The sequence below is a fragment of the Channa argus genome, chromosome 1, assembly GCF_033026475.1.
Source record: "Channa argus isolate prfri chromosome 1, Channa argus male v1.0, whole genome shotgun sequence".
NCBI lineage: Eukaryota > Metazoa > Chordata > Actinopteri > Anabantiformes > Channidae > Channa > Channa argus.
In genome coordinates this window covers 14,577,660-14,604,686 of record NC_090197.1, presented here as the reverse complement: position 1 = coordinate 14,604,686, position 27,027 = coordinate 14,577,660, and the positions used below count along the sequence as shown (strand labels likewise).

The following is a 27,027-nucleotide window of genomic DNA, read 5'->3' as shown; positions in this document are numbered from 1 at the left end:
AGTTAAACCACAGCTCCGCAAAGATTAACTGCGTCGTAGAGATCTGCAACTCTCACGCTACTCCGAATCAGTAACATGTTTACCTCAGTATTTAGGTAGTAATAATAATAGTAATAATAATCATCATCATCATAATAATCATCATATTAATCATAATTAAAAAATTGTCATTACTACGACTAACCATCAGAATCCTCATGAACATCCTCTTCATCATCATAACCATAATCATAATTTCATTTGAACCATTGTTATAGATTGGACTTAAGTTTCAACCTTGCTCTTTCCTCAGGCTAATCATATAAGTCCTGTCATTTAATCATTGACCAATGTTACTTTAGTTGGATTTTATTTTCCTTTGTCTCCAAGTTTGAGGCCAAACAAAATAAGGTAATTGAAAAACAGCAGCGAGAGCACGGATGTTGTTACCAGTTTATTATTTATATCAAGTAGATTAATGAGAGATTCCATCGTTGAACCTTTAGGCTCCATCCACGCACAAATACATCGTCATGTATTATTCTTAGTGATATTATTGTTAGGTGAACAAGTGATCTGAGATTGTGCTGTGCCCCAATTTATTGAGAAATTAGGAGGACTGTGTAATGTGTGAAATTTAAGGTAGATTTATTGTGTGTGTATATTTATTTATATATTATAAACTGACAGGACGTTATCTGACTGATAGCAGATAGATTAGCAGTTACTTCATCTTGGTTTGACTTAATTTGACTTCATTAGGAACAGGTTGGTTGTTGACTACAGCCACAGCATTTTCTACCATAGTCTGTACCATTCTTCTTACTGTAGAATAAGTGTTGATGCCCATGTGTGGAGTGATCAGCACATTGGGAAGGCCAAGAAGAGGATGATCTCTGCACAAGGTGAAACAGAGGAGTTGTTAAAAGTGAGCAGAGAACTGGTTGAGTGACATTAAATGTTCAAGAATTAATTATAATTCAGTCTGGGTGTTTTCACAGAGGTGAGACCTTGGTAAAGGTTCAGGATAAGTCACATCTAATGCAGCTGCATGGATTTCTTCAGACTGGAGAGCTTTAACTAGAGCATCCTGGTCCACCACCAGACCTGAGGAGAAAGAGCCAAATTAGCCAACCGTGTTTCACATAGTGCTTGGTTTCTTCTTCTATAGGACACACATTATCGCCCACCTCTGCTCATGTTGATCAGTGTTGCAGTGGGTTTCATGAGGGACAGCTCTCTGTGGCTGATCAGACCAGTGGTTTCTGGGGTCAGGTTGACCGCCAGTATGACAAAGTCTGACTCCTTCAGCAGGTCATCCATATTTTCACATTAAGTTGCTCCCACTCCCTGCTCATCCTCATAACTCCTGCACATGACAGGGAAATATTTAAGGCACTAGGCAGAGAGCCTAATCTCTGTTCATCTTTAACAACATATTTCATTATTATTTTTTGTACAAAAATTTACACATTTTATTTGAATAAGACCCAGAAGATGACAGAGGGTGTGGAATACAACACACACGTTAGGATATTTTACCACTCTACTATCCACTATAATAATATCTTTTTAACTTAAATCACATTTTATTCATTAAACTTTTACCTTCTGCTTTTGTTATGATAGCGGATCTTCATGTCAAATCCTTTACTTCTCTGAGCAATTTTGTATCCGACGTGTCCCATTCCAATGATCCCCAGAGTCGACCCTGTGACTTCAACTCCCATTAGAGTCATTGGCAAATGGGTGGTTTGCGGATCAACAGCTATTTTGTTACCTGTGAAGAGAAACAACAAAAACACTTTAATCTTTATACTGTAGTTTTTACAAAAGTCTTCTACTGCAGGAGTCTGAAACACTCACGAATCTTCATGAATGTACTGTACTAACATATTATATATATTTTGAGATTAAATAATTAAACAAAAGAGCTTTACTTATTTTACAAAATATATTAAATGTTACTGTACAATAGTTCATCTTTAAATAAAAAATATAATAATAAAATAATCAAATTTTCATTCAAAAAGTGACAAAAAATAATTGAATTTAAAATGCAATTATTTTTAATCAATCAGGTTTATTTCAACTGTAAGTTAATTCAGATCTACTATCATGCAGAAGTTTATTTCCAAAGCTTCCACAGACAGCTGAGGGTTTTTACCAAATCGGTGAGTCTATCACTATCTAAGTAGTTCAGTTTTTTGTCATTTACAATACAAAACTGCTGAGGTCTTGGTTTTGGAATTGTTACATTAGGTCAGGTTTGAGAAAACCTCCAAACTCACCCTTAACAATCCTCCGTGCTGATGCCAGAAGCAGAGCCATGCCCATGTCTGCAGTGGCATTGCTCACCACATTGGGCGTGTTGGTCACCTTCACCCCAAGGCTGGTGATGTATTGCAAATCAAGGTGGTTGATGCCCACTCCTCCATTGGCAACCATCTTCAGTGATGGAAGCAAACTGAGCAGTGAAGGCTCGGATGCCGGACGGTTGAACCACACAAACATGGCCTGGATTTTAGGGCCGTGCAGCTTAGGGTTTTTTAAAAAGTCTCTGTAGCAGATGATGTGGAAGTGTTGTTTCATTATGTCAGTGACGCCTTCAATGTAACCATGTTCTCCCACCTCTGAGAATAGAGCCCACGGCTTATCCCTGTCGTTCATCTGTAGCAACAAATCAAGTAAATTATATTTATTAACACTTTTCAATACAGATGTTGCAAAGTGCTGCACAGGCAAATAAAAAGGGGAAGAACACTAGCACACAAGAGTAGCAATACCACTGTGTAAAGTTACTTTGTCAATAGTAAAAGTCCTTTATTCACTATTTCAATTTAAAGGGCGACTACTCTAACTAAAACCAAAGGAAGCAAGTTCAAAATCGGTGATCAGCGTCCTTTAAGCAGAAGTATTAGCGGCAGCAAATAGTATCAAAAGTAAAATATTATATTAAGTAAAATATATTACTGGATTACTGGCCAAGATGGAGCTAATTACTAATGCTTCTATAACAATGCATCACATTTCCTAAGAAGACACACTGGGTTATCTTCACAGAAGCTGTTATTTATTAATTTCCACAATGGATTCCTCAGTTACTTCGGTCACTTATTGGACCTCAGTGCATCACTTACCAAATACATCTGAAGTTACTATGAACTTAATAACAAACTGCACAGTTCTCACAGGTGTTCTGATTTCCTTCAGATGTTGAGACATAATGTACTTGTCAGATATTATTTACAAGTTACATGTCAAATTATTCAAGAACTGTTCAAAAAGTGCAATTTCAAAGTAAAGCTGATTTGATGTTTGAAGTAATTTGCATTAGAGGAAACATTAAGAACAAATGAAAGCATATTCACTCTACACATCAATAAACAAATATTAGATGCTGCATGTAGTATCAATTCATTTAAAAAATATTTTAAATCAGAATGAAATTCTCACCTTTTGAGCTGAGGTTTTCTCAACCTTTCCACTCTGGAGCACAAACAGGGTTATGACAAAATCTGTGCCCATTTGCTTTTAAGTAAACTAAGAGGGGAGGTGGGAAGACATTCATTAACCTCAATGGCCATGCTGGCAGGTGCCCAAGATTGCACCAAATCAGACATGGCAAATTGATAAAAGGTCACTATCCAGCCATCACCTATAGTATAGGAAAGTGAGTATGTTCAGGTCATTTACATTTTGAGAGTTGGTGGCTCAAAAGTCAATTGCACAAGCAGCAAGAAGCATGTCCAAATATCCAGTGGCTATGGATTCTAGTGTCAACACAGCGTGGACAATATGTGAAATCATATGAAATGTGTACACTATGACTTAAGTAAAAGTACAAATACAAACAAGTATGTGTTCTCTAGGTCTCTAAATGCACCTGTGTGCAACCCCTTAAAATTCTTCATCAATCAGCAATCAGCCCGTATTCCTCTAAAAAAGATGCCAAATCTGCTTTTTGCAAGCGTGGATTGAAGATGCCAAAGGCACATAATGATAGTTAGAGGCCGTGGTAGAAGGGCCTGAGGAAGAGGGGATTGCATGTGTGGTGGAAGAGTTGTAAGAAGAGCTCAGGCATCAAAGGATGTTATCAATCGTGGCTTGTGGTTTAAAAAGTTGGCATTTATTTGAATTTTTCAAAATGAGAATAGCTAAGTCATGATCTTACTGTACAACACTGCATTGCCAATTTTGATCACATACAGAGGAGCAAAATAGGCTTAAACTGGCATTCACAATTGTTACTAGAATCCATCACAGTTAAGATTTCACTGACACTTGTTTTGTTTATCTGCGTGTGTTTTTATTTAGCGATGCACTAAGTCACAGTGCAGCAGCAAACATTCACTCAACCACATGAAAGTGAGTGTCGAAGCTTCACATGAGAAAACAATAAAGAATGAAAGGCAGAGGAGGAGGATGGAAACATATCAGTCGAACCACAAAATCCAAAGTGACATTTACAAAGAAACAGGTCACGTTTGAGGTGATTTTGGCATGTGTATATTTAAAGGAAGCTCCTCGAAACCACCTGTGGAAACGTGTCAGCTGCAGAGTGAGGCTGACAGATTAAGGGTAGCCACAAATAACAAAGAAACCAAATACAAGCAAAACAAAACTGGTTAATATGAATGAAAAAAGAAAGTTCGTGACCACTAAATAAATGCATTGTTTCTCTCCTGGACTGGTCTATGACAGCAGTGCAAACTGAACTTGAACACGGTTTCCCCTTTAAAATTCAATACATAAAGAAAAAAATAAAAATCTGTAATGTCACCAAGCCTGTGCCTTTGAATCTACAGCAGCCTTCCCCTTAGTCATGTTAGGACATGTCATTTGACCTTATAATCACTAGGTGGCGTGTAAGCATTTACCTGAGTCCTTGTAGCACCATGTAGACAACATGTGCTTCAGGAGAAAGCTGCATCTCAGATTGCATCTGGTAGTGTGTCACTGTCCACCTGAGTCGTGTTTTGTCTTATAGAAATGTAGCAATTCAAAAGACTTCACACACCATATGTTTCACTGTCCTTTAAAAACTTTTCATTTGGACTCAGTCAGTTGTTTCACTTCAGACCTTTATCTTTGCATACATGAAGCTTGATTCTAAGTGCTACAATTTTGCAAGAAATATTTGTTGAGCACGCATGACACTTTTAATTTAGCTGCAAGAATTAGAACCGGCAGTCTCTCATGACCACGTTTCTATTGCAGCTTTCCTCAGTGACCTGATGCGCTGGTGATCAGTGAACCTGCAGGCTAATTTCAGTTTTCACTCTAATGATCTATAAATAAAAGTCGATAAAAAACTCTGCATAGTCACTTCCTTTTAAGATCATCAAGAACTTCCCTCCATTTGGTGCAAGTTGGTGATAAGGAAATGTGTTTGTGTGTGTATCTGATCTTGAAGTGGTGCGGGCCATGTGTGCATGGCAGCTGCAGATCAGCAGCAGCTTACCTGCTTTTCACTGTTGCATAATCTCCCGACTTACCTTGAGGTATCTGCTCCTCCTCCTTCTCTGCCCTTACACTCCTCCACCACTTCTGTGGCTGCCCTTCTTCCCCACCTTCTCCCAGCTCTACCTCTCCTCCTCCCTTGTTTCCCTCTTCATCCTTGATATACTGTAATTCTGCTGTGACTTATGAGGGTGCAACCTTCTCGCTCCCCTCTCAATCTCTGGCAGCCAGGAGCCATTTAGGCTTTCATTAAGCCAGTTCAGATCTCCAGCCAAGCCACAGTTCCATCTGTAGCCACGCCAGACAGCAGGTGGCCTTTTAGCAAAGTGCTGACTCACGTGGTCGGAGACATAGCAATTATTTCTGCATCATTACACAGCATTTTGAATCTTGTCATCAGTGGTCTTTTTCTGATCCAGTAACAAACATTGCAGTATGATCCAAGCCATGTCTGAAAGTCAGAAAGAGTTTTTTGCTAAAGAAATTGCATCACACCTTATCAGGTTTTCAGCTTGAATCCCATTTTCAGTAAGTCTCTTCCCTATAAACATCCTAAATCATGACTTATATGACAGCATTGTGCTTTTATGTCACGCTCCAATGTCTGCGAACAGGTGAGGACTTCGACTAGACGTTTGGTGTCACAGGTGTCATGGCACAGCATAGAGAAGACACTAAGTTAAATAGTCCCCACACAAACTCTGGCTGTCTCTAATAGATTAGCTGACATGTCCACAGGCCCATCCTGACTCAGCTTATTGACATCACACAGCTCTTTGAAGCCAACGTGTCATTGCTTTTCTGTCTCCTCTGAGCAGATAAAAATAAAACTCCAAAACAAGCTGCCAGTTGAAGGTTTTATAAATGCTGCTTGAGGTGCAGTGTCATATTTACTTTCTTGTACTTTCTGGCAGCAGCAAGCTGCAGTGAAAAGTTACTCTGGATTCTACATATACTCTTTATTTCTTGTCTACTATTGCAGGCAATTAAAACAGCTAAGGTGCATTCTAAATTTCAACTGAGTAAAAGTACTATTAAGAAACAAACTGTAACTATAGCATCAAGGGTAAAAGGTGCAAAATGCTTCCTGTCTGTGTTGTATTACTGGTCATTGTGGTTACTTTAATGCTTTATTTATTGATTAGGTAGTTTACTCTCTAAAAGGGAAACATGTTTTATTTAGTTCATATATTTACTGTTTTAAATATTCATCTGAAATGTGAAGTAAAGTGTACAGCAGTGTAAATGCAATTGCTAATAAAGTAGAAATACATTGAATTTGTGCTTAACCAGTAAAATGTTATTTTACATTGATGAGCAAACCTTTGTTTTTTAACATGTTTTTTGTAAACTAAAATTATTAACTGGCAGTCCTTAAAAAAGCTGATGTTGTTGACATTTTTTTTATATTTGTGTATATCAATTATGTTTTAATACTGAAATATTGTGAATTTGCATGTGTGTATATTGGGTTTTTGTGCATGTAACTCTTTTGGGATTTCTCATGTCAAACTCTTGTTGAGACTCTTCAGCATCTGTTGTACATTGCTCGGACTGATAAAATATTGAATTGTGGTATAATTAAACACATATCCAATGACTCAGAGATCGCCAATGCTTTTTGCTCATTGGCTGTTCCTGACCAACTTCCCAGAAATTCCCATCCTGTATGTGCCATCTTGCAGGTGTATATAATAGACACGACACTTATATCTCTTTAGTGGTTTTGAAGAAGCTCAACACACAACTCTCAGTATACTTGAGCATAACTTCATCTGCTGGTCTAATCCAGTCAGGCCGTGCTACAGTTTACTACTCATGATGCACAGTGCTGGGCAGGCTGACTCAGTAGAGTTGGACTTTACACCCCTCTGGTGTCCAGGGACTCCTGCTTTAAAGCAGGGAACACCAACAGCATCAATAACATCTGTAAGCATTCCTTAATGGTATCACTATAACACATAGTGATGGATTTGGCCCAGCGTCTGAAGACAGAACTTAAATTCAGATGTAAAAGCTGGTTCAGCAGTGTGCTGAGACACTGTGATACATACCTTCAGATGAATTTCAACATTATGGGTAAAGTGCACAACAGTGTGTAACTTTCAATGTCTTTTTCACAATAAGATCTCAGTCCTGATGCAGGCTTTTTCTGCCAGAGAGCTTAGCTTGCCTGGATACTTCTGGCCACACTCATCAGCGTGTTGAGAGCAGCACAAGGTTAGGACTCTGTGGTTAGGTAATAGATAATCGGCAAGAGGAGTTTGTCAGTTCTATAGTGTGCAGCTCAGTAGCTTCTTTGTCCAACATCAGCTACTTAACCTCGACTCTAAAGTCACTGTTACCTAATGACAGAGCCCGTGTAGAGCCATGGGCCAGCTAATTAAGAAGGTGACACTCCAGTTCAAAGCCTCTTGGCGTTGAACCTGGGGTACACCCGACCTCACCTGTGTATGTGTGGATGAGTATGAAGTTGAAGATCGCTCTTCAGTGGACAGTCGGATCAATGTTATGCAAACCTATTAGTCAGAGGCTGCAGTGCTTACTACACAGTACTCAAAGACTCTCCCTCAGGGTCAAAATCATGGATGAGCTCTGACTTATCTAGAGTGAATTACAATGTTATCTGCTAGGGAAGGCCCGTGACAGAGAACCAGGCATTCACAGCTCAAGGCAAAATTACCATTACACTAAATTACTAGAAGTAAAGTTGAAATCCAAAGGTGCTTATACATTTTGTCAGCAATGCACGAATCAGTGTCAACCCTGATTCTGCACCACACTAGACTGACAATCTTTGTAAAGCGATTAAAAATTATATGAATTCTGGGTTTAATCAGATATATGCATTAATATATAAAACTTGAAACCTCACAATTTGTTATTTTCATAAGTGGAATTGCACAGTGCTTTCCGTTTAGTGTATTAAAACTTGTATAAGTTTAATTCTAGAGAGCAGTCTTTAAAAGATTTGTTTTGTTGCACGTGTCACTATATATTCCTTCTTGCATTTAAGTTCTATTTGGCGTTTTGATACATTGCAAAAATGTAGCCTCCACATCATCTATATGCCATAATTGTTTATGAAACATTTAAAACCTATATTTTAATTTTTCTTACTTGAATTTAAGGAATTAATTTGTCAGTGGGTTCAGGGTTTTGCTGACTCAACAGCAGTAAGGGCTCCTCAATGTGCTTTATAAGGCCATTAAGAAAATGCTCTCGGGAAGACTGACTGAATAAGCTCTGGGGCTTTAACTTCTTTTAATCATCTTAGTCAAAGCATGGCTCCCAATGTGCCTCCATGGGAATACCTGTACTGGGCCAGAGGTGAGATACATGCTGCTTACCATCACCATATGCTTTCTCATCATAATCATGCAATCCCCAGAAACAAGTAAGGTTATTATGCTGTAATAGAACATTTCAGACAGAGACAATGCAATGAAATGCAAAGCAAGTAGACTATTTTAAAGTAAAATAAAGCCTTTAATTGTTCTTTGAGATTCCCTGCCAAAAGACTTGCAACTAATACACTTAATTAGGGAAAACAGCAAGACGATAACAAACGTAAAGCATGCAAAACAATAGTTAGAAATCACATTTGCATGAAAACACATTTGCATTAAATTGCATTACTAAATGCAGGACAAATACACGGCTAGACTGCAAAAACAGTCAAAATCTCTTTGTCCTCTTCCCTTAAAACGTTTTAAAACGCTATGAGTCTTGCCTTGTTTTCTTTCAATCAGAAACACAAAGAAATATTTAATAATGTGAGATGTTTTTTAAATATTGATGTAATTTTTTCCAGACTTCGACTAGTTTGAATGCAGTTTTTGGAAAAACTGTTCAGATTCTAAATTATAGTATTTTAAAATAGCCTAAATAAAGTTCCACATTTGCAATATTTATGAATACGGTATATGGTCGTGGAAATAAACAATAAATTAATAAAATATGACAAACCTACTACATGGGCAGAGTTGAATACGTCAAATCTGCTAGTATTTAGTTGTTTTTCCGTCCATATTTCGGTCAATTTATTTGGTTCTCTGCTATTTTCTTACAAAAATCGCCATCCAAGTGCCGGGTTCTTGTTGCCAGGACAACGTGGCTTCTCATTGGCCGCCGCTTCGCCATGTGACGAGGCTGTTGACGTCAGAGCAGAGTCTGCATGGCTAAGCGGAGTAAGATCCGCCGCTCTGGAAAAACCCTCCTGGAGTTTGGACTGTGAGCAGCCAGAAACTCCTGCTCCTGCAACCTGTTGTTGTCGTCGCTGAAACTTTTTACCGTTCGCTCCGGTGACGCGAGGTAATGGACTATTAAAGAGACTTTTAACAGCCCCCACACAACAACTTAAGTGAGGTAAGTTGCAGCTAATAAGACTGTTCCGCCCTTCGTTTGCAGTTTGTCCGCTTCCTGTTGCTGTTTTTTAAGCTTGCAACTCGAGTGAAAGGAGTTTCCAGGTTAAATTGGTTACCGTACCTCACTGGATTAAATAGCTGAAATTGCACGTTTATTCGTCCTTCTGCACAACTTGCGCAGCAGCAGCGTAAGATGCTAACAGCTGATAAAGCTTTAAGTTACCCATTTGTAATTGGATGAAGCTGCCGCTTCATGTCCTTAATGAAACCTCAGAGGAGCTGAAGAGGAGTCGGTTGTCTTTGCCTTTTTAATTGTAGCATGAGTGAGAGCAGGAAGTGAAATTGAGTTTTGCCCAAACACAAAGCTGCAGGGTATCTCATTTCAGCACAAACACATCAGTCAGTCAGGGGATTAAAGCAGGGAGAGGGAAGGTGGTTTTATAGGATTGGAGCTACTTTACCCTCACAAGTGAGTTGAAATATTTATATGTTTGGTGAATTAATGACTTCGATGCGTCCTCTAATTATTGCAAAAAGTATACAGGGTATACATAGTGTAGTAGCAGTGAAATGTGTTCTCATAATTCTGTGATGCTGTTGGGAGCTTTGGTTCATTCAGTGGTGTAAAATAAGACGATAACTCGAAATTAAGGTAATGTTGGTGAAACAATCAGAATGAATTATCAACAGTTTTAATAGTTTACAGTAATTTATTGAGAAAACATTGTTTTGACAATATTTGTTCCAAATGTAGTAAACCATTTTTAAAAGCCTTACAACAACGTAGGGACATAAGTTGTATCTAGACTAAATTTTTAATAAAGGAAAATAAGTTAATAACTGTCTTTCTGACATTAAACTCGCTGATTTAATCTGTAGACTATCAAAGTGGTAAACATGTCTATTGTAATTTCCTTGAGGCTAAGATAAGGTCTTCAAGCTACTTCTATTGTCTGATCTCATTCCCATTTACATACAATAATCATCAACTAGTGCTGAAGAGATTGGTTGGTTAATCAATTAGTCCACCATCAAAATCTAAGTGATTATCAAGGTTTACCTGCAGCCTTTAAAATGTTAGGAATGATTACTCTGTTGTGTGTGTATGTGTGTATAAAGGTCATGTTCACTTACACAGAAGAAACTATTACTGACGGACTCTGAAGTGATGTCTAGTTTTGCTCCCTGGTTTATAAACATTTGATATATTTAGAGGAACATTTCAACAAAAACTGAAATGAAACTACCCCCCTCCTCTTACCTCAGATGATCAGAGCAACAAAGCTTGCAAATTTAAAGGCCTGTGGAGGTGCCGACACAAGGGTGGAGTCGGGATAATGGCCCCCTTGGTGTCAAAAGCAGTCCTCCAAACAGTTCAAGATGCTGAATGCTTACAAATGTTTGCTAAATTTAAACAGATGTTCTATTTTTGTCAGTGTGGGTGTCTTGTGGGTTTGTTTTGGGCCAGACTGACCACATTGGCGGGATCCTCTCTAGTTGGGTTGTTTGAGCAGCAGTCTGCCCTGTTTTGAATTGAATTGAAGCTGAAGGAAACTGGCAAGTGGGGGATCTCTGGGAGAAACTGTCAGTGTCAGGAGAAGAATAAACTAGCAAGAGAGAACTTCAGAGACTGAGAATAAATACAAAACAGATTATGACCTGCCACAAAGATAATGCTTCGAATAGAAAGCCACATTTCTCACATGCTAGGCTTTGCAATGCTATGCAGTAGAATTAGGCAGCACACAGGGGCGGGAGTTCACTCATCTTACAGATTGACATTTCCATTTCTGCAGCATTTGTCTTTACAACAGGCTGTGTCAGAGAGGGTCACACTTAGAAATTCAGTGCAAAGTAAACAGCACTCTCCTCGTGCAATCCCTGACAGTTTGCTGAGAGTGTATGAGTGGTGCCGTGTGTGTTTGGCCAATCCCTAGTCTGTTTTGCAGCTCTGCCTGCCTTCTTGCAGTTGCTGTCACTAACACTTTTTATCTTGTTCTCATTTGCTCCCTCATAATGGCTTCTCTGTCATGATTGTGGTTTTGTGCAGTGTCTTGACGCACAAAGCTCTCAGGCTGACAATGGGAGCTCATGTGTGCTGCATTATGATGAAGTTGCTCTCTCCGGTTTCTCAAAGGCAGGATGGATGACATTTTGAGCAACATTTGGATGGGCAAAAATAGTTTATTCATTATCGGGCACATAAATGATTTTCAGCCATCAATTTATGAAAGTCACATTAACATATTTGAATAGAAACAAAATTCTGTTTAAATGTTCTGTATAACAAAAACATCTCAACTGTGCTAATATTGAGCTACATTGCCTGTCGTATTATAGAAATTTACAATATTCTGGATCCACCAATGTCCACTGATAAGACACAATATTAAAAATTTGCAATAAACACAAATATTAGGAAGTGTAAGTTGTTGCCGTTTTTGAATCATTGCTCTGAAAGTTTGTGTTTTCAGAATGATTGACCTTCATTCTCAGTTTGAACTGAAACTGTCTAATGTTTGGTGTCTCGTAGAGGAAGTTCTAAAACTGGAACAGGGTGACAATGTGGTAGTCATTAATGAGTAATCTGCGGGGTAATTTCTCAGTCCATCTTCAGAATTCAAAAATTAAGAAACTCCATGATCTCCAGAAGATATTTAAGATAGGTTGCAAATCTTCACATTTGAGAATCTGTACCCAGCTATCGGCTTCATTTACAGTCTTTATGATTGGCTGCCTGCTGAGGGAGTACACGAGAGGCTAACGATGCATGTACTGTTTGTAATTTCCGACATATTTTCAGAAATTATTATATTATTATTATATTATATTATATTATATATATTCTCGATTTGAAGTAGCTGCAGTCTTTTGGTGCACAAATCAAAAATAATAAGCCTGGGAACAATCATATACTAAACAAACAAAACCAATAAAGGTACTATAAAAATTCAATGAAATATTCCCTTCACAGCAGTATCTGAAATCCTTATTTTTCCTATTGTCAAGAGTTTGGATCATCATGCCCTCGTGGCTCAACCTTTAACCATGGAAGCACATCATCACAAAGCTATATTGTCAATATTGTTATATAATAAAATTCATATTATGTTTAAGTATTATCATTATATATTGTGGACAATAACAGCACTAGTTGCAAAGTTTCATTTCATTTTTTATGTGACCTTTAGAAGCCTTTTTTGTTTTGTACACATGGTTGCACGGTTTCTTGCCAGCCATTCCAGTTTCTTTGACAGAAACCACACAAAACCTGTGGCTGAAGACGTTTGGTTCCTCAGACTCAAGTACAGGTTGAACCAACAGTGGGCCAGCTCTGACCTTACACTAAATATCACAGGAGATAGAATTGCAGTCAGACATTCAAGACCACTAGAGCACACTACCCTGCACCCATCACGATGCTTGTAATGTGAGCATGGGAGTTCCCAAAGCTAAACCATGCCACCGCAGTTTGGTGGTTTAAATGGTGCAGCCGATTAGACACGTGATCACAACGGGCTGTAGCCAGAAGATGATCTCAGGAATGAACAGAAGTATGTGGTGTGATGAGTTTTAGAGCTCATAAAATTTGAGCCAGAATGGCAGGTGAGAAGTCAACAAGTATGACTTCACAGTGAATCCAGTGTGAGAAATCACTGACACTTTTTGCTACAGCATTTTAAGATTGTTCATATATTCCCAGCCATTGTACTTTACTGCACTAAAGTGATACTGATGATCCTTTGAATAAAAGGTCAAAGGTTGCAGTTGTGGGCTTAAAAGGCTGTACTGTTTGTGTTTTACATTTTCATGCACCAAATGTCAGTCTGTCCCATCATCTGCAGCAGAATAAACGTACCATGAAATTGGTTTAAAAGAAACAAAGGGGATTTGAAACGAATTTGCTTGAACAATATGGGCCTGCCTCATCCAACATTTCCCTCTTTTTATGGCATACGAGCAAAACGTCTGGTGAAGCAATGGTGGAAAAATCCTAACGTTCTTTTAGTGTCTTTGTCTCAAGTTAGTTAAAAATGTGTTTAAACTGTAGCAAAGGTGACAAAAAACAAAAGGCTTTTTCTTTTTTTCTTTAGAAACAAACTATTTTTAAAAATGGGTAGTGCGTTTGATGTTGTAAGAAATCAGAAAACATCCTAAGCCCAAGTCATTACTCATGAAATTGAGCTTCTGGGAGCTTTGACAGCAAATACATTCATTTTAAGCATCTTTAACATACCAGATAGCATTTTTGATACATTATTCGGCAAAGCCATGGGTTTAAACATTTATGAAAAGCAGGATGAAAGGTATTTAACAACTCATTTTAAACTAACTTGTCTTTAATTTCGCTTTGCTTTGAGCTAACACTGTAAGCACTGACAAGGTAAATGAGACTCAATAGTGGCACACAAAATGTTGATGGCTAAAATGCTTCTCTATGAAAATAATAAAAATGTTCAACTCAGATTATGTATCAGAGTGGCAATGTTCTTGCATACCAACAGACAACACAATTGAGGCAAGGCAAGATTACTGATAAATTATTTGATTTGAAAGCGGAGAAGAGATGGTGGCCTGATGGTGCAGTCCTCAAAATGGTGTGTGTCTGAGCTGTGGCTTTCAGGATGGTCCACATTGTCTTTGGCTCAACGTTTCTATTTTGAGATGAGCTAAACTTAATATCTCAATGTAGCTGAGTTGGTTTAATATTGAGCTGTAGGTGAATATCAGTTTGCACATCCTCCAAGTCTGGTAATTGCCTGTTCAGTCATCAATGGCTGCCCTTAGCCCTGCAGCCGGTCACAGATTAATCAAATTTCATTATGATTGTATCATTCATTGAGTTGTTATCTGTGATCGAGATTTGTTCGGTCATTCTGACTCCCTCTTGGTCTACAGCCAGCTCTCTGTTGCTCTCTCTGTTCTTGGATTATCTGTGGGACTCTGGGGTTGAGATTTACCTGCAGGATATAAATGGAGAGACTTCTGCCTGTTACGTAAGCGGGCAACGAGATGTTCTCGGATAAATGCTGTTTCAATGGCCTTTTGTTCAAGTAGCAAGGATGAGTCAACTGTTCAGCTGGTACACTGCAGAATTTTGAGGGAGATGCATGCTGCACAGTTGTGTGGGACGTCTTCATGTTGCTTGTGTCATGTCCGTACCAACAAACCAGTAACTAGAATATTCCTTCAAAAACTCTGTGCCCAGACAAATGACTGACCATGTCACAGTATGTAATAGTCTTTTGTCTCATTGGCTGATTTTCTTTTTTGGTGACAAGCAGCCCCAAACCAAAAGTTTGAATATAGAATATTCAGATTTAATTATCAAAATAATATATACATGACTCCAAAGGATAATCACTTATTAAAATTAGACACACATTGATTTTTCTTGACCGTTTTGATTTTATCTTGATTTCAGATACTTACCAGTTTAAATTACGAAAGTTTTCCAACTCAAACATTTCATGCTATTTAGTCAAGCTGAGAGGACAAAAAAAAAAAAAGTCAAACTTGTTTAAACTTCAACTTCAAAGTCATCCATAAAGCTGTTTTGTATATGTTATATTTAAGGTGAGTATTACATTATCTCCAATATTAACAACTAAATTCTTAAATTAACAAATATATACTTTTAAATTGCTTAATTTCTTATTACACTATTTGTGTTATAAATTAACTCAATATTTTTAATTTTGGACTGTTGGTTAGACAAAATAAGAATTTGGAAGACCTCTCCTTAGGTTCTGGAAATGTGTGATCAATTTGGTTTACCTACTGTATGTTCTGCTTATAAACCCTGCAGTATATTAAGAAAATAACACAGATTACTGTGTTGATACTTGCATATTGTCCTAGAATATTAGGGTTCTTCATATTCATGCAAATTGAAAAAAGTACTGACATTGTATTTCCTGAGCTCTAAATTTTTTTTCTTGTGTGCATTTTACACATTTTCTCATGTGTTGCTGTCAGAAGATATTTGCTTGTAGCATATGCATACAACATATACCGGTGTCCACAGTTAAATGCTGGCATTATGCAGTTGTTGCAGGATCCATGGTTAACCGGGAGTTAACTCTGTCCTTTCAGCACCTAATGTCCATAATGATGATGTTTGTACTGTCTCTGTTGTTATACACTGAACAGGACAGCCTGTTCTCTGTTGGTTATTACCTGACTGGGCTGAGATCACTGTAACTCAGATGTGCTCAGAAAGTTAAACCAGGTCCGTGTATTCACGCACTTGTTGTGACCTTGTGGGATAGGCAAGGCAGAAACTTGGCTCAACCACGTGACCTGCCCACTTGACAGAGCTGGGGTTAGGTAACAGTCAGGTTTGCCAGCAGCAGGTAAGAGTCTTAACAGTTAATTGAAGGCAGTGATCTCAGAGGGCCTGAAATAGCTGATTCGAAAATTGACAAGTTGAAAGGACGTTAAGTGGATGTCTGAGTTCTTTACTTATTCCTTCTCCTTTTAAAAACACTTGGCTGAATTATAAATAGCTCCTTACAGTAAATGTTTGTATAGTGTTTATAGGTAGCAATAGCACATCATGACAATGTACTTCACCTGCGTTTATGGACTGTGGGAGGAAATGCAAACTCTACACAGAAACTACGCCCAGCAGTGAAATCCGGACAACCAGAGAAAAAAGATATATAACACAAAAAAAAGCTGCAACTAACAGTTAATTTCATTATTGATTAATCTGGCTGTTTGTTTCCCCAATTTTGTTTTCCACTTATTGTCATAAAATAGTATAAATTATAATTGCAGTGCTTACAAATGCTGAAGGGGGATGTGTTTATTGTCCATTTATGAGAAAAAAGGACCAGAAAAAAAATCATAACAATTTTAAGACGTGACCTTGTGCTTTGACTAATTGTGACAGGCATTATTGATTTTTTTTTTTTTTTTTTTTTTTTAAAGCATCTTAGGATTGACTTTAAAAAATCTTTACTTTTAGGCTTTGTTAGAAAGTGTTTGAAATGTCAAACATCTAAAAAATAAATGGAGTACATCCTGTAGCTTTTGTTCTGTTGTTGTAAAGCCTCTATGACCCACACTAATTAACCATCTCTCCCTCTTTTAGAGTAATGGAGAGAGAAACATTTAGTTGGCTCTGTTCCTCCACATTAATGTGTAAACAGTCTGGCTGGAAGAAGTCTGTGCGATTAGGCCGGCCGCTGAAAGCAAACAATTAAACAAGCTGCCAGTCTTTACAGAAACTATGTGTTAATGAAACACTCTACTTGAAGTAATATGTTTTTCTGCCAACTTGCTGCCAAATCCGAAAGTGATTGTATGATTGGTTGTTATGACAACAAGGCCTCAATAATCATGGAAAGGTTCCACAGTTCATTCAATTGAAATGCAGATGGTAGAGTATTCGACTGCCACGGCATCAGACAAAGAATGAGATTATGAATGAAATGAATAGAGGTAGCCTGTAGTGTACTCTGGTTGATTAGCTGAGGTACGTGTGTCTGTGTCTGTGTGAGTGTAAGAGAGGAAGGCTTTAAGTAATGTTGCTAGTTCTGACTAAACTTTTCACATTTAGAAATTTGACACAGATCCATCCATCCATCATCTTTTAACAGCTAACCCTATGTTGCTAAGGGGCTGGACCCTATTCCAGTCATTCATCTCAGGGCCAAAAGGGAGAGACCTACACTGACAGACAACTATCCATACTTACATTCATGGCTATGACCAATTTAGAGTCACCAGTTAACCTAACATACATGTCTCTGGACTGTCTGAGGAAACCGGGGTACACAGAGGAAAACCTATGCAGCCATGGGGAGAATGGCTAGTTTTTTATAAAACAAGTAACAAGCTTTGGAAACAGCTGACAGGTGTGTGCAGGCTTGTTTTTAGTTTTAAAACCAGCACTTAACCCCTTGTGTGTTGACCAGGTGTTTATGGGTATTGTAGCAGATTAGACATCTGCTCAGGTTTAGATAGACTTCTCTCTTACAGCAGACATCTAATTCGGATAAGCACAGGAGTACTTAGATTAATAACATCAACTAACTAACATTAATATTGACTTGATGAAATAAGTTATAACTTATTTTATCTCAGTTGTTCCTCCTGCTGGAAAATGTCTACTGTGGAAGAGGCCCATTAGTCAAAATATATTGGAAAGTAAGTGAATTTATCAAGGTAAAGTGTCCCCTGTAAACGTGGAACTACAAAGTGATGGACATTCTCCTATGTTTCAGATGTAGATGTGCATGTAAGCATCCTCACATTAGTTTTACATAACATATAGCGGCCTAATAGATTTATGAACCCTTCCTAAACAACCCCCTCCTTTCTCCATCAAAGCATCAGGTCGAGTTTGCTTTCGTCTATTTTAAAGTCAGACATTCGTCCAGTCTGTTCACGCTGGTCCCTGACTGTGTAGCTGCGGATGTTTTGTTCCCTGGGTGATGAGTGTGTAAACGGGTGTTAATCTCCTTTTCACACCGCTCCAGTGTTCACACTGACATTAAAGTGAAAGATGGGTAACAGCAGGGAACGCATTAGAACTGGCTGCCACATTGCTAAAGCCCATTGTTTACTCGGAGTTAATTAAAGGATTACAGCTAGCTGTTTATGGTCCGAGCAAGTGAAATAAAGAGTTTGTGCAAAAAAAGAGTTGACAAAACAAATGGAATTGCAGGGTTTAAATTCACACTGGACTCATTTCTTTACAAATCCACTCAAATCCACTTTTTCAATTTAAATGCCCAAATTGCTAAACAACAGGTGTACCAAAGTCTGTCTTCATTACTCTGCTCTATATATGGCTTGGGTGGTTTTTGGACGGGTTTAATCGTTTTCAGTAGGGGCACTTTTCATTTATTTTAAATTGTTGGCAAGAAGCGCATATCTCTACTACAACATCTATTTTCCAGGGAAGTAAATATGATGTTTTCTTCCTCAGTTGGCCTCTATCAGTTAATGGATCAGTAAATGAGTGCACTGTAGACAAATCAAGTGGGATGGATAAGGGCCTAGGTTTGAATACAGTGTTGTTTTGAAAGGAAATGTTCCATTTGGCTGCATGAGTGTTGTAATCCATCCTAAAATACTCCACACAAGGGCTTATGTTATGTTAGGCACTAAAACATTATATGATCTATTATTTTAGATTATTTCCCCCCCAAATGTAAGAGAAGCTACAAAAACTGAAACAGTGATAGAGCTTTGTGTCTTCCTTAAACAGGCTACCTGTACTATAATTTGCTTTGATCATTATCCCAGTCTAAGCTTCTCTCTTGTATTTAGACTTTCCCAGCACCAACTAGTGGTCTCACAGGGTAAAGTGCTAAGCACATTAGCTGCAGGGTCAATTGATGTACTGCATCCTCTGAGTGCAAAGAGTGAGTGTAAATGACTCATTTATTTCAGAGCGGTGTGGCATTTAGTGTGTTATAGCTGCTGCGTTTGTGTTTTAAATAATGTGCTTGAACAATATTAAACATGCTGTTTAGACTTAAGTTAAAAAAGGACTGAATGTTTACTATGATATAGTCTGATTCAGTCTATTACTGAAGATTTTGTTTTAAATGCCTCATCAAAACTAAAGCTCTATTAATAATTTATTTTCAACTATTAAGAGGATGCGGATGTGTGTGTTACAGCATCAGAGTTCCTGCAGGAAATTGAAGCTGCTTCTGCAGAGATGCACGCACATGCACGGGGTTGTCAACAGTGTGCCTGCCAAACTCAAATTGTGGGTGTGTTTGTTGTATGTAATGTGTGTGGTAGTTTTGCACCATGAGAACATTTGGTGGTCTTGTGTTGCACGTGCATGGGAGATAGAGCTTACCTGTGCATGAGCCCATATACCGTACACCTTATCTCCTTGGTTTTCTTTTATCTGGTGTACTGTCATTGCATTTTGCATTATTCACATTTTGACAGAAAATGGAAACAGACTACATTTCAAAAGGAGATGCCCAGGCAAGATCATAATCTTGAAAGTTAATTTTCTCAACACACAAAAAAAGTGGTGATCCCGAAGCACCTTGTCTTGTGTACAATTCCTTTGGTAAACAACCAAGAGGCAACAAATTTACTTGTGTTGCTTAAGGTTTATTTAGGAAAAGACGTGGTTAAGAACAAAGCCTGCGACAGAAGCTGGTGCCATTACTATAGAAGTGAAGCCTTTTTACATGGTTCTTGTATTAAAGAAGGCACATATTCCCTGCCTGTCCTTCCTCCTTATTTTTGTTCCCTTTTGACATCACTGTTCCTCCTCCCTATCTTCCCCCCCTCAGATGATTCCTAACAACCCTGTTCTGTCTCTCACTTTCTCCCTCAGCAGTCTAACACACCGCCGCCCTCACACCAGCCGCAGCCTCAACAGAAGCAACAATGGGCAAGCAGAATAGCAAGCTGCGTCCTGACGTCATGCAGGACCTGGTGGAGAACACAGACTTCACCGAGCATGAGATCACAGAGTGGTACAAGGGCTTCTTGCGGGACTGCCCCAGTGGTGCACTCACCATGGAGGAGTTCAAGAAGATCTATGCCAACTTCTTCCCTTATGGAGACGCTTCCAAGTTTGCCGAACATGTCTTCCGCACGTTTGACGCCAATGGAGATGGGACTATAGACTTCAGGGAGTTCATTATTGCCCTGAGTGTGACCTCGCGGGGTCGGCTGGACCAGAAGCTGAAGTGGGCTTTCAGTATGTATGACCTGGATGGAAATGGATACATTAGCAAAGCGGAGATGCTGGAGATAGTAACGGTGGGTCTGCTGTGGAGACATGTTTGATCTTTGTCTTACTTTCTTCTGTTTTTGTCTTTCATTCTTTCAGCTGTTCACACTTTCTGTTTCTCTAGCTTTATATAGCCCTGAGTCTTTCAGTGGCTATTGCATGCCATCATAGTAACGTCATGTTGGTCTTAAATTCTTAAAACTACTCCTGCAGCGCAGCAAGTCTTTGCTCAGCCATCTACACCAGCTGCAACATCATATATCCATCTGCTTCAGTGTTCTGCAGCATCTGAATACCCACAGCAGGAAAACCAGCTGCTGTGTAATTTTAGAAAGCAGCCATTCCAGTCAGATCTAGGAAGAGATGTTCCCCCTTCGTTTCGTCAGCAGCTCCAGTGTTAACGTTATAACAAAAACTAACCCAGAGGCTCTTGGTCTTATTTGATGAGTGTTTCAGACTTCTGTCTTAGCAGATACACACAATCACACCACCTAGCAATCCCTTGCACATGTTGTTACATCACACATCACGGTGCCAAGTTAAGCAGAGTGCTAAAGAATGTGTAATCCTAATCCTTTATTTAGTCAGTGTGTTTTGGGATGGTCCTATACACTAAGAAATATCATGGGTACAAAATAAGGCTGCGAATATTTTTTTTTAGTTACTGATTAATTTGATTTATTCGATTTCCAAAATAAGAAATCTAGCTAAATAAATATAATAATTACCAATGTAACATTGTTGTAAAACCAAAATAAAGTATTTTAGTGATCCTACATAAAGGAAAAGCAGCAATTTGTCCTTTTTGAGAAGTTATCAGGAAATAGTTGAAATTTTGGTACATTGCTTAAATGTAACGTTCAGTCAATTAAATATTTTAGCTCCACTATTTTTACTCTAAATATTTGGCTTATTGCTAATTTTGTGACCTTTTTCTCAGTTATGTCACTCAATGCTGGTAATACATAAACACCAAATGAATAATAAATCATATAGGAAGTGTAAGTGCTCCAAACAACCTACTGCTTCTGACATTTGTCTTAAATACTTGATGAATTGATAATAATTCATTATTGATCTGAAAAATCAGTTATCTGCTGGTTCACCCTTCACATACGTTAAAACTGTTTGCTTTTCGCGATTATTAATAATTACTTCTTATGGCTGATGATCAGACTTTATTTATTTTATAGATAGTGAATTTACATAAATAAATAATCCAATAGTATCTTAATTAGTGACAATAAAAATAATTCACTACCTGCCACATTAGGATGTGTTTGTGTCTGTTATGGATTTACAGCTGCTTTAGTATTAGCCCATTTGCTGTTTGGCGAGATCAAACCAAAACCAAAACTCATTAGGGGAAATTCTCCACCAGCTCTGTGGTTAAAGTGTTTGTAGGAATAAAGGGAGAGGAAGTAAAATGGCGATAGTACAGGAGCTGAAAATGAAAAACGCATTTACAGCAACCATTTCACAAAGAATGTGCTTTTTGGGTTGAAATTTAGTTTGCAGGAGCAACACCTATTTATATCATATTTGATGTTTTACTGATGTTTTTAGACTAAATTTAACAATAACTTAGATGTATTATTAATCAGAACTTATTCTTGACTAGCAATATTATTAAACACTTTACAGTGAGGCAGTTTTCTCTTCTGGTTTCATTGTCTATGTAAAATTCTCAACTACATCCTTTAGAATTGACTACTTCCTGTTTCTGTGCAGTGATAGCACAAATCAGGAATTAGTCATCTGTCTTCCTACTATAAAAGATATAATTTGAAATACACCCACTTTTAGGAATTTGAAACTCTTATGGGAGGATGTTAAAAAAAGAGACATTTTAGTTTTACTCACCAAAACAGACATTTTTACAGAAAGTCTGGTACAAAAACTATAACCCCAATTCAAAAGAAGATGGTACAATGTGTAAAACAAAAATAAATGGAATGGTTTGCAAATCTCATCAACCCATATTTTATTCACTGGGACATTTTACCATTTCATGGAAAATATTACCTAATTTTTAAAAAGTTGGAACAGGGGCAACAAAAGGCGGGAAAAGCAATAACTGCAAACAAAAAACAAATGGAGGAGCATTTAACAACTAATTAGGTTAATTGGCAAAAGGTCAGTAACATGACTGGGTATAAAACTTGTAACATGATAAAAGGAGCATTTCAGAGAGGCAGAGCCTCTCAAATGTAAAGATGGGCAGAAGTTCATCAATCTGTGACAAACTGCCTCTTAAAAGTGTGGAACAATTTAAGAAAAATGTTCCTCAATTGTCAAATTGCGAAGACCCATCTTTACAGTTTATAATATCCTCTGAAGATTCAGCGAATCAGTAGGAATAACTGATTGCAAGGGACAAGGCCAAAGGTCAAAACTGGATGCATGTGATCTTTGGGCCCTCAGGCGGTACTGCAATAAACATTCTCTACTGGACATCACTGCATGGGCTCAGGAACACTTCCAGAAATCACTGTCTGTGAACACAGTTCACCGTGCAATCCACAAATGTTAGTTAATGCTGTGTCATGCAAAGAAAAAGCCATATGTGAACATGATCCAGAAACGCTGCAGTGTTCTCTACAACAAAGCTCTTTTAAAATGGTCTGAGGCAAAATGAGAAAACTGTTCTGTGGTCAGATGAATCAAAATTTTAAATTGTTTGGGGAAACCATGGATGCCTTGTGCAGAGGAGAGGGACCATCCAGCTTGTTACCAGTGGAAAGTCCAGAAGTCTGCATCTCTGATGGTATGAGGGAGCATTAGTGCCAATGTTGTGACCAGTTTACATAACTGGAAAGTCCCCATCAATGCTGAAAAGTACATAGAGGTTTTAGATCAACATGTGCCCCCATCCAGACAACGTCTCTTTCAGGGAAGACCTTGCATATTTCAGAAGATGATGCTAAACAACAAGCAGCATCCATCACAACAGCATGTCGTTGCAGGAGAAGAGTCCGGGTGCTGAACTGGCCTGGCTGCAGTCCAGAGCTTTTACCAATAGAAAACACTTGACTTGATCATAAAACAAAAAATCTAGCAACAAAAGCCCAGGACTGTTGAGCAGCTGGAATCCTGCATTAGACAAGAATGGGACAACATTCCTCTTCTAAACTCCAGCAACTGGTCTCTTTACTTTCCAGATGTTTACAGATGCTAAACAATGATAAACATCACCCTGTTCTAACTTTTTTTGAGATGTGTTGCTGCCATCAAATTCAAAATAAGCTAATATTTTCCATGAAATAGTAAAATGTCTCAATTTCAACATCTGACATGTTGTTTATGTTTCATTATAAATGCACATTGTTTTACACTTTTACAAATCAACTTTTTTGAATTTGGCTTGTACCTGTTAGCTGGTTATACTAAGAATCCGTACTAATGCTCTTTTAATTTCTTTCCCCTTTATTGCCTCATTCTTCAGGCCATTTACAAGATGGTTTCGTCTGTGATGAAGATGCCTGAAGATGAGTCCACACCCGAAAAACGCACAGATAAGATCTTTAGGCAGATGGACACAAATCGAGATGGTAAGTTTTGCTCAGTCGGTCACTTGCCTTCTCTGTATCCTGCTGATCACAGAACAGGATATACTCATTCAGCATACACGACCATCTGATGCTGCTCTTTCGCTGCATAACCTTAGCTCTGCAGTATTCAGTCATGATAGTTAAAATGACTGTAGCAGCAGTTTGTCAGTATGAAGACATAGATCAAACCAAGCAGAAAGGAAGTCAACATATGTGATTAAATGGATTGTCTAAAAAAAAATTTAATTATTAAAGTCTTTCTAGCTTATTTGATGTATCCTACCCAACCGGTGTTGGTGGAAGAATACAGCCAGTGATCAGTTGAGCTGGCAAATTGTCGTGGATGCTTCTTATATAGTAAGCACCAGGAAGTATCACATGGCTAAATCTTGCATTTGCTTTTGTTCTAATAGGTAATTTTAAAGAATGATTTGACTGAAGTCATGTTTTTTCTGAGCCCTCTCAGAGGTTTAACGGATGCCACTCTATCTGCCCTTCAGCATAATTTCTTGTTTTCCTTAAGCCTTACAATGGAGCCAGTGATGGCAAATTAGCACTGGCTATAGAGTCAATATACTTTCATGGGAAATACAGCAGGTTAAAAAAATTTCTTTTTAAATGGTTAGCTTAAATAGCATTTTGAAGTAACATTGCATCAAGCAAGTTATCTACTTTGTTTTTGATCTTGGTCCTTCTGCAATGAAATAAACAAGATAGTTAGCCGATAAAGTCTAATCTCTCTCTTTTTTTCTCTCTCTCTCTCTTTTTCTCTCTCTCCTCTCTCTTTTTCTCTCTCCCTTTTTTTCTCTTTTTCTCTCTCTCTTTTTCTCTCTCTCTCTCTTTTTCTCTCTGTCAGGTAAACTGTCTCTCGAGGAGTTTGTTGAGGGAGCGAAGAATGACCCTTCCATTGTCCGACTGCTCCAGTGTGACCCCAGCAGTGCTGGGCAATAGAAAACTGGACTTTTCCCACAGCATTTTCATTAATTTAACAAATTTCTTAAACCTCTCCCAGCTGACCCATCTGAGATTGACATTTGAGCTATAAAGGCACATGCACTCCCATTTATAAACAACATGTAGTTGTGCATACTATGAATACCAAAGCCTGATGCATTTACAATATTTCACGTGTTCACATGCACGGATGGTGCATGCGCCTCTATGCCTGTTTAAAAGCTAGAGAAGACACAGGTCTCATATATGGTATACATATAACTCAAAGACTTGGCCAACACTGAATCAGAGCTGTCCAACCTCTATCTGAGACGACAGCCAGTGAGGATAATCAGAGGTTTGTGAGGTACGTTGAGCTGAATACAAGTTCATTATTTTTTTTTTTTTTTTTGAGAGCGTAATTCCAAATTTTCCAAAGGGAATCATGCTCATTTTTTCTCTGTAACTGACTGGGGTTGTTGTTTAATCCTTACAAAGTATTGCAGTCTAACTCCATGTCAACACTGGATGAAATGAAGTATGTAAGTCTGGGACCACAAGTGTTCACAGCACAGTGTGGCTTTGTAGACAGAAGGTCTGGGAAATGTAGTTTTTATAGAAGAATTTTAAAAGGGAGGAACAACTTCTTTCTAATGTATATTTTTGGATGAATGTTACATACAACCAAAACTGACTCAGCTTTCAAATTGAAGGGCAATATTTTGAATATAGATTACAACTCTATCTGTTCTTTGAAAGTGACTTCTTATGCCAAGTTCTGTTTCCACACACAAACACACAACTCACATGATTACACAAATTCACATGTTCAGTTTTACTGATGAGTACAGAAAACTTGACATATGCATAAAAACCGAGCTGTGATTCTTTCTTCAACAATGGTTAAGAAAATGTAAAAAGCAAAAAAAAAAAAAAAAAAAAAAGTTAATGTTATATAAAAATATAGTATGTAGTAAATTTCTTTTATTCTGTGATTAAATTGTGGCAATTTGCTCCAATGTGAGATTCAATTTAAAAATTACATAAATTATTGAAATGTGATGATAAACCTTTTTCTTGACAAATATGAAATGAAAAAAACTTGTACAGTGTATTCACTCATATTTATTCTAGAAATGTTTAAGGAGGAGAGGACCACAGGTATTGCTATGCATTTAAAATTCAACATCATCTGTATTTTGACTTAGCTTTTTTTTTCCCCCTCCCAAAACCCCATGGCAGACTTGATGTTTTAAAAAGCCAGAAAATATTTGCAATCCTAAAAACTTTCAAATACCTATGGAAAACATGGCAGTTATTTCTGCAAATCTGAATGTGCACTTTTATTTATTTATGTTTTATCTGCAGCAAATTTCAAATGCAGTGATATAATTTTACAACTGACACAGTAATAGACACTTAACTGACAGATCAAAGCCCTGATGTTGTTAGTGAGACGCCACATTATCCAGCAAACTTTACGGTCCTTTTTTTGGGATTTACAGTCTTTTTCCTGACCCTGAAAACAACATGGGATACAGTAGTTTTCACGATGAATGAAGACTGTGATAACAGTTTTGATGAATTCTCTGGGCTCTGTACATTTCAAGTAGGTGGTCATCAGGTACGAAACATCCACATTTCAATTTAGTAGCATCTTGTGGTCAAGTGCCAAATATAAAGGAATATATAAAAGGAAAAAAAACAGTATTGTATCCATTTATACTGTACAGTTGTTACCTGTCGAACAAAACAACTTGCTGTATCATTTTGTAGATTTTTTATGTTATCTTGCAATATGTGTTCTGTGTAGGGTGTCCATTTTGTTATTCAAATAAAAACAAAATGGGAAATGTCTTGTTGTTGTTGTTGTTTTTTTATTATATAGGCACAAAGGAACATCTACTAGATAAGTAGCCATATAGGCAACAAAGCTCTGAGTAAACATTGCTAGTTGGTCAGTTTGATGGTTCACTTTATATAAACTGAATTTTGGGGATTTGCCACT

At 37.9% G+C, this 27,027-nt stretch overlaps 1 protein-coding gene and 1 pseudogene across 4 annotated transcripts; one reads left to right on the top strand and one right to left on the bottom strand.

Moving 5' to 3' along the window:
- Positions 1-269: 269 nt before the first annotated feature.
- LOC137102224 (probable 2-ketogluconate reductase) lies at positions 270-2,652 on the bottom strand (annotated as a pseudogene).
- Positions 2,653-9,597: 6,945 nt separating this feature from the next.
- Positions 9,598-26,874, top strand: LOC137124959 (neurocalcin-delta B). 4 transcript variants are annotated; one of them, XM_067499845.1, is made up of 4 exons: positions 9,598-9,810; positions 20,137-20,564; positions 23,981-24,086; positions 24,943-26,874. In XM_067499845.1, exons 2-4 carry the CDS (start codon positions 20,187-20,189, stop codon positions 25,035-25,037), a joined length of 579 nt encoding a protein of 192 aa, XP_067355946.1. In that variant the 5' UTR covers positions 9,598-9,810; positions 20,137-20,186; the 3' UTR covers positions 25,038-26,874. The 4 variants fall into 4 exon arrangements, with proteins under 4 accessions (XP_067355946.1, XP_067355945.1, XP_067355948.1 ...); XM_067499844.1 differs by having other exon boundaries at positions 9,599-9,810; positions 20,134-20,564; XM_067499847.1 differs by lacking the exon at positions 9,598-9,810 and adding an exon at positions 10,142-10,278 and having other exon boundaries at positions 20,134-20,564.
- The last annotated feature ends 153 nt before the right edge of the window (positions 26,875-27,027 follow it).